The sequence below is a fragment of the Urocitellus parryii genome, chromosome 1 (assembly GCF_045843805.1).
Source record: "Urocitellus parryii isolate mUroPar1 chromosome 1, mUroPar1.hap1, whole genome shotgun sequence".
Taxonomy (NCBI): Eukaryota; Metazoa; Chordata; class Mammalia; order Rodentia; family Sciuridae; genus Urocitellus; species Urocitellus parryii.
In genome coordinates this window covers 178222479-178233492 of record NC_135531.1, presented here as the reverse complement: position 1 = coordinate 178233492, position 11014 = coordinate 178222479, and the positions used below count along the sequence as shown (strand labels likewise).

At 40.0% G+C, this 11014-nt stretch overlaps 1 protein-coding gene across 13 annotated transcripts in view; it reads left to right on the top strand.

Annotated features, from left to right (window-relative positions):
• Window positions 1–3743: 3743 nt before the first annotated feature.
• Ccdc93 (CCC complex scaffolding subunit CCDC93) overlaps window positions 3744–11014 on the top strand; it is a 101535-nt gene continuing 94264 nt past the window's right edge. For all 13 annotated transcript variants that reach the window (XR_013344249.1, XR_013344248.1, XR_003302784.2 and 10 more), the window contains exons 1-3: window positions 3744–3929; window positions 8596–8709; window positions 9918–10012. Coding sequence is in view for 5 of the 13 variants with exons in the window: in XM_077802256.1 (XP_077658382.1) it covers window positions 3888–3929; window positions 8596–8709; window positions 9918–10012 (251 nt within the window). In the remaining 8 variants the exon portion in view is untranslated. The remainder of the gene's footprint in view (window positions 3930–8595; window positions 8710–9917; window positions 10013–11014) is intronic.

Sequence of the window (11014 nt, the reverse complement as noted above, 5' to 3'; positions counted from 1 at the left end):
AGAGGTTCAATCCATGGTTGGCCAACTCCATTGTTCTTGGCCCAAGATGGACAGAATAGCATGGTGGAGTGCTGCTCCACTCTAGGGAAGATGAAACTTTCCAGAGCATGGCCTCAGTGACCCACCTTCTCTGGCCATGACCCATGTGCCTACAGTTACCACCAGCCAGTTTATTCAAAGTAGGATGGAAGCAGGTCTCACAATCCCATCATCTGAATGTTCCTGTATCAGCACCAGAGCTTTGGGGGGACACTTCATATCCAAACCATAACACAGGTTTTTCTGGCAGTAATATTCTGACGAAGATCTCTGTACATAAATCCTGAGTAGAAGTATCATATTCAAGGATATTTAAGTTCTTGTATATTTGCTAAATTACTATTCAAATCCTACTCCCCAGGTGCCATGACTCAGATCCTCAACCCACAGAAATCACATTGTAGATCCCCTTACATCATGACCCACCCTAGATCCTCACATCCCAGGCCTTGCTGTTGAAGCCCTTCCAGGTCAGCTTTGTATAGCAGGAAACAAGGAGAGAAGGCTGAAGGCCGATTGTCTGGACAGGGAAGCTGTCCAGAACACCTCAGATGCTTCTTCTGCTGAGAATTATTTTCCCTGGGGTCTCTTCATTGTATCTGCTTGGGAATGACAAGGGTCAGTAGTATCCTGGCCCCTTCCTCTAAAAGAGATTCTGACTCCAGCTATGCACTATCCTGCTATACAGTTTTTCCTCCCTTAATAGCACTTATTTTTACCCAATATTATCTTATTAATTTAGATACTTAATTTCTTTCACCAATTGTCTAGTTGGTTGGTTGCAATATCTCCAAAACCAAGAACAGTTTCTAGCACAAACTCTTGTCAAATTGGCTGCTCACTGGAATCACCTGTGTTGGCTTAATAATACACTTGTCCTTCCCCTATAAGCAATGCTTAATTATTAAATCTCTTGAGCAAGAATGCTATTGTTTTCTCTGAAATTAAGAATGTAGCAAATATTCTCAAGCATGTATACTCACTGCTGTGTAGTGATTCCTTGTCAAATTCTTTTTAATGTAGAGTGTGGTTGTGAAAATTATGAAAATGATTGAATCTTGTTAATTAAAACTATCATTTTTTTAGAAAACGTACTGGAAGAAATCATCCAAATGTGTGTGTGTGTGTGTGTGTGTGTGTGTGTGTGTGAGATATGTATTCATGCTAGGCTGTTTTATCTTCTGTCTAGAAGTAGAGGGTATTTAAGTCAGTTTCCAACACCTGGCCTCTATTATTTTCCTGTAGAAATGCTAAATATAGGATGATACATGGTAATGTTTTACAACCTTAACAATAGATAAGGACACAATTAAGAATTTTTAGGAAGAACTCATTTAACCTAAAGACTTAATCTACTTAAGGATTTTGAATTTTCTGTGCCACTTTGATCTATAAAGAAACATACTGTACTCAGGAAGTCACCATTCACTATTGTATTATATAAAATGCATATATTCCAAGGGAAAAAATATCCAATGTTCATGTCTCTCCCCAGACTACTGAAATCAGACACTCTGAGAATAGAACTAAGTGATTTCAATGGACTTAAAAACTTGAGCCACTGACACAGAAGGAACTCAGTAATATTAATGGATGGATGGATGGATAGATGGGTGACTAAAAGTACACTGCAAATCAGAAAATCTTGCTTCAAATCATAGCATAGTCACCTACATGCTGTGGGACTTAGGAGTGTCACTCTACTTTTCTGAATACCCATTGTTGTACTAGATACCTTCTAAGGCCTTCCTTTTTTAGGATTTCATGATTCCTCTTCTTGGTCATAGCAATAGCCTAGAGTACTAGGATTGGCAAAGGCCTAGAAGCACAAATGATTGAGATTTTTTAGAAATCTTCATCCAGGGTAAAGGTGATCCTAACAGAGGGTTTTTTATTATGACAACCTGTATTTGTGAGGATCTGGAGAATCTTGATATTGAAAGAACATCACATGATTTGTACTGAATGTACGAGAAAAGGATAGAATGACTGATTCCTAATCCCCCAGATAGCCCACAAGGGAGACAGAAAGTGTATTGGGACACCTGCAGCCAGAGGAAAGGGAGTACAGTGCATTTATTTGAGATGTTCCTTACAAATATCCTCTGTCACCATTCAAGATCTTCTCTAAGACTGTTCAGAGTTTCCCCTCTTAAATATGTGTTGCTTCAGCTTTCTTGACCACTATCTGACATCTTCAAAAAAAAAAAAAAATACTAGGACAGTTTTGGTTTTTTTTTTCTGGGAGAGTCAGTTGCTCATCATTATTTAAAACTTTGCAAAGGCATTTACAACAGATGACCTGTGGTGTAGCCTCTCTGAGTCCTGTTATTCTCTAGGCCCTTTCCACTGGGCTACTTTATATACAGCTAGTTAGGTTCATCTGCTTTATAAGATTTGGCTATTTGTCTTAAGGCTCTGTTTACCCTGAATGGCCACAAATGATCATCACTCTCCATTCCCTCTCAACCTATACCATTTTAGTGAAGGACAGTTTTAAGGTTTAAAAAAATAAAATATTTGGGGAGTTTTGAGTATAGGAACCCTGGAAATTGAGTTTCATTGGTAGGTGAGAGTGAGATGTTCTACAACCCAGACAGGAGAGTTTCCATTACTTGAATATTTAGATTTGTCAAGTAATTTCTCAAGTAACCTGGGGATTGGAGGATGGCACACAGTTTTATGAATTATTTGCTACCTACATTTAAGAACAAAATTATGTCTTTAGGGCCGGTTGACTTTTGTGCTTTGGTTCCAGACAAGTCTCTGTTGTCAGGACAAACTCCAAGGAGGAATGCAAAAAGCACAGAGAATTTTTTCAAGGGGAAACATTTATTGAGTCATTAAAAAAAAAAAAAAGATGGTAGGGATGCAAAGAGGAAAAAAAAAGCAAACACAAAACCTCTTTGATTTCAATCAGTTTATAGTCTCACACTTCCCACTCCTCAGAGAAAGGATTACTCTGTGTTCATCTCTTAAAAAGAGAAAGAAAAAATGCTGGGGAAACCCTTATAGAGCTGTAGCACGCTCATCAGAGGGACAACCCTTTATATAGCTGCCATCCTCTGGGACAGACAAAGAGTGTATCATACGTAGCAGCTAAAATGACTTCAAACCAGGATTCACATTCTCTGAGATGTTCCCTTCCTAGGAATACCCAGAAATTCGGGCTGGGAAAGAGCTGAAGCCCGGGGAGGCAGAGGGCATTTTCCCAGCGGGTTTCCCGGGAACTAGATGCCACTGGATGGGACGCTGTGGAGGACAGTGGGCATGAAGAATCCCTTCTTCGGGGGCCTCGTCCCCTGTTTCAGTTGCGGAGAAACTTGCCCAAGTGCGCCTTAGTCAGAGCTGGAACCCGGCCGGGATCTGGTATTCCTAAACTCCTTGGTGCTCGAACTCTGACTCTGAAGCTAGGGAGCTTCCGAAGTCCGGCTTGTGGAGAGAACCGGACCCAACTGGGACACCCGATGCTTAGAAAAGGACGGAAAGGGAACCGAGATGCAAAATATTCTTAAGATGCAAGAAGACTTCATTAAACTTTCATTAAACTTTTCGGGACAAAAATCGGAGCCCCAGCGATAAGCTCTTGCATCAAGCAGGTACTAGAGGTCCAGGCTCCGCCCAGCCTCGCCCAGCTGCCTTCGCGCAGGCCCAGTCTCGCCGCGCTGCGGCCTCAACGCGCATGCTCCGCCCGGCCTCGGCGCCCCGGGCCGGCGGCATCGGCGGCGGTAGCAGCGGTGGAGGAAGTTTCCGCTTTGCGCTCCACCCCGGTAGCAGCTTAGCTGAGGGGACAACTTCCTCCCTACGCGCGGCGGGCTTAGCTGCCGCCCCACGTCACCCCCCGGGTCATGGGGTTGCCCAAGGGTCCGGAGGGCCAGGGTCTTCCAGAGGTAAGGACCTCTCTCTGTCACGCCGGGGTTCCTGAGGAGAGGGCCGAGCCGGGGGACGCAGGGTGGAGAAGGGCCTGGATGGGTTGGGAGTGCCCCCAACCCCTTGCCCGGGTGTGTCCACTCTGGGGAAGCACTGGCCCTGACCTCGGAGGAGGGAGAGCAGGTTCCCTTGCGTGTCGAGGTGGCTACGGGTCCGTGGGGCCAAAGTTAAGCGGCTCCCGGGTCACCTGGGACGGAGGAGGGCCTTCCTGGCCGCACACCTGATCTAACGCAGCTGCACGTTCCGCAGTGCCGGGGATTCCACCACTCTGGGTCTCCCAGACAGTCTCGCCCACCCTCTGCGCTGCAGGGCTCGCCTTAGACTGCTAAGCTCAGGAGTCACGAGACTTGGGCGCCTGGACTGTCCGGGCTTGGGCTGTGCAAAGGGCGGTGACCTTGGGGGGCCCACCCGCTCACTCCAGGTATGCCGGGTCCCGGCGGCCTACCCCACCCATCCTGCGGTCCCGAGCGAAGGACCCTCTCCTTGCATTTAACCCCATTCCGGGCGGCGAGAGGAAGTTTGGGAGCACTCCTCTCACTGGGGTCCTGTCGGGATGGGAACGCGCTTTCCTGATGGTGCTGTGTGGGCCAGGGACCAAGCCCCAGCTGTCCGGAAACGTTGCTGCTTCTCCAGAAAATAGCAGGTGCTTTTTCAAAGGTGTTTGTAATTAAGTGCTCAGTCCTAGGAACAGTGGTTTCTCTATGTGCTTCCAGTTTGGGAGTAAGGAGACTGTGTGCTTTGTCTTCTAGTTGTATATATTTAACTAGGTGGTTTGCATTTGTTTTCCCTTCCAGTTGATTTACTCAAAAGCTAGTATAGTTTACTAGATTCCAGAGAGAAATGGAATCCACCCACGCTGCATCTTTACCCTCTTCCTAAGGCACTTGGCAGGGGGACTGATTTCTTAACATGATGAGTGTTCCCTTTACATTTACCCTCCTGTGACCAGTCTGGCTTCTCTGTGCCCCTAGTTCTTCCATCCCACTAATTAAAGAATCACTATTTTCTGTGTCCAGCTGGGGATGGAAGCGATGGAAGGACTAACATAGTCATCAGTGTGTGTTCCCAGAATGCAAATCCATTTTGTTATCTTAAGAGAATCTAGCAAGTGTAATATTGTCAGAATTCCTGTATTAGGTAAATCCTTACACCCATGTTGCTTTGATTTCACCTGAAATTATAAAGAATAAGATCTGTACTCTGATAGTTCAAGTTTTCTTCTTTGCTATTTTTAAATTCTAGGCCTTTATCAAGTTTTTATGTTGGCTTTTGTTGTAGCATCTTCCTTAAACCTTCCAACTTCCCACAATATTACCAATGTGTGTCTTTCTAAAATAATTCCCAGTCTGCTCCTGTGTGTCCTTTGTTATCCCTTCAGTGACTGCTAGGAGACTAGGTCTGATTTGTCATTCATTTCCAAGAGCCTAAGACAGTTCCCCACAATTAGGAAGAAGTCAGGGTGAATATAACAACTTAGTACTGAAAACCCAGTCTTTTATCAAGCAGTTACTAGTCCAGTTGATATATGAAATTTTTAACGCTTTACTGTATGTATGTGAAAAATACAAAGATAATCACACTTGGCCCTGCCTTCCAGGCAAAGCAATTCAAACTTTATTGGGCTGTTTTAAGAGCTAGCATTCATTCAACTTTAGCAGAATTTTAGTTTTAACTGCTGGGTATATTAATTATCTTGGTGACTTTTTATGACTTCAGGAAGGGTAATTGTATTTCTTGTGTATTTAGCTAGTGGTCCTCTTCCATTTTGTTTCAGTGTTAATCTGCAAAGAAAATTTGGAGTCAGACATCCTAGTTCCAGTATCTTCTGCCAAGAAGTTCTTTCACAGCTTTTAGTGCAAAAGTGCACGTCTCCATTCTGGGTATGGATAAAATTTGAGGCAGAGATCTCCCACCCGTTATCTGATGTCCTCTTTTAGAATTGTTTCATGATTTAAAATGATTGACCAAATAAAGGGTTTCTATTTTACACCCTAGGAGTTTTAAGAAAATATTTATTTATATCATAATTTATTTATTTATATATTTATTTTCTTTTTCTGCTCTGTCTTCCTGAGAGTAGTTCTTTTTATCTTTTCTTTGATCTCTTTATTTGATGTTTCTCAGCCATCACAGATCTTTCTGCATAAGTGAGAGGGAAAGAAAAGTGGCTCAGGACTAATCTTACACACAGATCTGGGATAGGCAGCGGGTTTATTGTCAGGAGCCTGACAAGGCTGCTCTGCAAAAAGAGGGACTACTGCAGCAAGAGAGAGAACAGCAGCAACTCCCCCTTGAATGTTACCTTTTATAGGTTAGAATCATGACTGCACACCAGGGGAGGGTTTGGTCTTGACTGACATAGTAAGCATCCCCGGATCTTGTGGAAGGCAAATTTGTTTCTTGGGAACAAAAACAGGCAATTTTCCTATCTCAGAGGGGGAACAGGAAAACTGGCATGTCACTTTTTCTTCTCAAGGAGAGAACAGGGTAACTAGTACGTCCCCATCTCAGGGGCCAGTAAGTTGTCTTCTATCTCTCAATGAGAGAACAGAGAGAGACCAACATGTCTCTAGGCCGGTAGGTTTTATCTCAGGCTACTTTCCAATTCTTGGGAATAAGAACACTATTCATAAAGTGGGAGTGGAGAAAAGGAAGATGGCTGCAATTATGCTAACAGAGAGAAGTTGTGAATAAATAATACTACTTTATTTTTATAAATGCACTAGGAACTAGTGAATGCTAATCTTTAGAAACTTTAACAGGCTGAATAGAGGGTCATTCGAGAAGTGAGGATGGATGAAATGAGCTGTAGTCCAAAGTTGTCACCTCTCCCAACCCAATCCTATGCCATCTCAAAGGATTATCAGTCATTTTAATAATTGTGTGTTCAACTTCACATTAATATCTATTCTCCCTTTCCTGGCAGTTTGTACTTCAGTTTGTACTTAAGTGTAAACTTGACTTTCTATTATCAGCATCCTGACTATGAAAACATTTTAATACATGATTGGTTTAGGTCATGCACTTTATGTAATGATTGAGTTTGTCATTCCTTATTAAATAAGTATGTCCTTTGAACTGAATGTTATTTTGATATAGTGGAGTAAACACACATGTGTAATATATAGCTCCTCTCCTGAACCAGATAATATTCCAGTGGGAAAGACAGACATGTACATAACATCAGACAGGTCACTCAAGAAAGGCTGATACTTAATTGTATGAATGACATGAACTATACACAAGATGCAGGTGTAGAAATGACCATTTCTGGCTGGATTTGTAAGGGGTGGCTTCTAGTAGGAGCTAGAATTTGAAGGTGATTTCTGAATGGTTAGAGAATATCAAGGGAAGGTGGATGGTGTGAATAGTAAAGAAACTGGAATATGCATGCTTGTGTCAGTTGGCCATAGCCATGTTCAGGTTGTTTTATTTATTCATTTTTTTGGAGGGAGTGCAGATAAAGAATGAAACTGGAAAGATAAGTTACAGCCAAAGAACTAAGTGCCAAATCAAGAAATTTGGAGTTTATCTTATAGATATAGTACATAATAGGGATTGTAATGAGGACTGTGAGAAGTGTTAAAAGAGGGATAATGTGAAAGCTTTAAGAAGGGCTGAGCTAGACAAAATAACAGGGAAGAAAGATTGAGAGGAAGTGGCAATAATGATGGCATCGAATATGAATTAAAGGGGAAGATAAATGTGAGATGCATACTAAAGAAAGATTTGACAGGCATTGTTTCATAAGGGACTAGTAAGAGATGAGAATGAGAATTTGAACATGTGTTGTATTATATAGAAAGGTGGTTTTTGATTTTCTACAATAATAGAATAGAGGAAAGGCGGTTTATAAAAGTAAAAGTGCTAGAATATTTAGGCAAATTTAATAAATATTAAATACCTAGGTGAGGAGGCATAGAAATTGAAAATTTTAAATGAAATCTCAATTTACACGTAAGATTAATTAATTATTTTTAAGTAATTCTATTTAGTGGTAATAATGTATTATGTAACTGTAGTAGCATTTAACCCTTTAATATATCTGGGCTGAAAGCCTTCCTTGTATTTGTGTTAAAGATGAAAAAGGGAAGTGCAGAAAGGGATATATGTTTTAATTTCCTCCTTTCTTCCTACTTTATCAGTAGCTTCCCAGGCCTGAATGAATATAAAGTTTAAAACAAAAACAAAATACCTTGTTATTATGTGCATGGAGTTTATAATCTAGTTGAGAAACCCATCAAGATAGCTATGCGTTGAAACCAGGTGTGGTGACATAGACCTATGATCCCAGGTACTTTAGGAGTTCAAGGCCACCCTGGGCAACATAGAAAAACCACTGTCTCAAAAAAGAAAGAAAATTGCATTTAGAGAAAAGGGGAGTGATGCACTGTCATTTCTCCCTCTACCTCTGATGACTAACAGCTCATCGAGGGAACCCTCTTCTTGGAGACTCTGGCAGCACTTCTACATAGTTCTCTATTACACTTCTGGAATTTTCGAGCAAATCCAGTGCAGCAATTTAGCCAGCGTCACTGAGCAATGAGATTGTGGCACTGGGGATATGATTGGCTCTGGTTTATTTAAGGTAGCTTTTACCAGCAACACTTGTACTTTTTGTTCTAGGTAGAAACTAGAGAAGATGAAGAACAAAATGTGAAGTTGACCGAAATTTTGGAACTCTTAGTTGCAGCTGGGTATTTCAGAGCAAGAATTAAAGGCTTGTCACCTTTTGACAAGGTAAGAGGAAACCTTTCTAACCATTAAGGGTGGCATAATTAACCATGGCAAAAAAAGAAGCGACAAACTATGCTTTACTTCCTCTGTTTCCATTCTCCCTGATACAAATTTATTGTGGAAGTTTTCCAGCTTCCTTTTCAAAGAAATTAATGATGAGTCAGTAGATATACTTGAATTCCTTTTCTGTGCACAGTTTTAGGAAATACAGACAGGCAAAAGAAATTGTTTTTCTGTTAAAGGAATTTACAGTTTGGGGATTATAAAGTTTATGTAAGAAACTAATCTGAGTTAATAATTACTTATCCTAAATCAGCCTGCTCACAGACAGTTGATAGATTCACTACAGATGGCAAATGTTCTGAATTTGGAGGAGCAAGATGTCACTATAAGATAGTCTTTAAAATTAGCAGAATCATGCATAGTGATTACACATAAAACAGTAATGGGTGTTGAGGACACAGAGATGAAACAGTCACTCCACCCTGTACTTAAACACCCTGGGTTGTTTTATAATACACATATCTAGTCTAGCCTTATCCAGTCTAGGTCTGGGCTGAGGCCCTGGAATTTGTATTTTATTGAATATCTCACATGAATGTAAAGCAGAACTAAAAAATCGCCATTGTTTTTTTCTAATATCAAGTTGTATCTGAAAAGGATTTTGTTTCAAAATGGGTTTTTAGCATAGATTCATTTGCATCTCAGAAACTCTGTAAACAGAGTAGGGATTCTTATCTTCATTAAGTAGATGAGTGTGACAAGATATATAGAAATTGTGTAATGAGCCATAAAATCTCAGCCTTGATGCCTATATGCCTGGTCTATAAAACACATGATTCCTCTGGACCTAGCACTTGCCTAAAACTGGGTTGAGAAATCTCTCAGCTGAAAATCAATGTTTGACACCTTCACTATAAAGAGGATCTATGTATAGTATGCCCATGTAATAATAAAAGTCAACTTCTCATTCACATTAAAGTGGCCAGTAGCTACTTCCTGGGCATTGCAGACAGAACATTTCCAACATTGCAGAAAGTTTTATTTAACAGTGCTATTTTAGATGAATTGTAGTAAGCAGGGCACATTCTTTCTTTAAAGATATATAATTTTCTGTGTTAATGGATCTGTAATAATTATTTATAATTTATTTACCTTCTGCTTATTACCTGAGCTAGAAAGAGAAAACAAGTATTTTCTTTTTTGTACAGGTAGTAGGCGGAATGACTTGGTGTATCACTACTTGCAACTTTGATGTAGACGTGGATTTGCTCTTTCAGGAAAACTCTACAATAGGTCAAAAAATGTAAGTTATTAGGGTTTGCCATGGAATGGCCTAAAGCAGGGAAGAAGGGACTTTCTTGAGGGTAATTATGTAGTAACTATGTGTATATATTCACATTCCTTTTCATTTCTCATATTATAGTGTTTGCATTTATTCTTAACAAACTTTAAATGTTTACCTGTGGGTCATCTCTTAATATTTTTAGCTGTAGATTGTAGATTGGTTACTCTTCACCATCCAGCCTCTCTGTTTTTTTCATTTCTGTTATTGTTTAGTTAGTTAGATAATACAAACTAATGGCATTAAACTAAGGAAAATAGCAACTGGGTCAGATAAATCGTATAGAAAATATTCAAAGTATGTTGTCCAAAGCCATATGTGATTTTTCAGAACAAATTGTTCTTGCCATTTGCATCTTTGTAAGAAATAATTAAGAGCAGGCAGTAAACCTTGTTTCTTCTCTCTCTCGGTGAACTGACCCTTCTTGAGTTCTGTAGTCATCTTAGTTGTCCTTGATAATGTTTCTTATTCTGAAGTCTACTAAGTCTGATATTAATATAGCTAGTCCAGCTTTCTTTTGATTAGCATTTGCTGGCATACTGTTTACATTACTTATTGTAATTTTTGGTTTTATTTTTAAAGTTGCTTTCTTTTAGGCCTCATGTATTTCACCCTTTCTTTTCTATCCATTCTGATAATTTGTGTGTTTCAATTGGGAAGTTTAAACTACTTACATTTAATATATTTATGATATGGTGGAGTTTAAATCTACTGCTAGTTGTTTTGTATTCCATTGTTTGTTTTCTTCCTCATCTTTTTCTTCTACCTTCATCTGCATTGACTTGGTGATTTTCTATGACTCTGTTCTACTCTTTTGGCTTGCTAATTGTATTTCCTTTTCAAAATTCAATGACTGCCTTAATATTCATAGCATAAATTTTTAATATATCTACCAATCTTCTAAAAATATTGTATTACTTCCCATATAGGGTAAGAACCTTACAGCACTATACTTCTAAATCC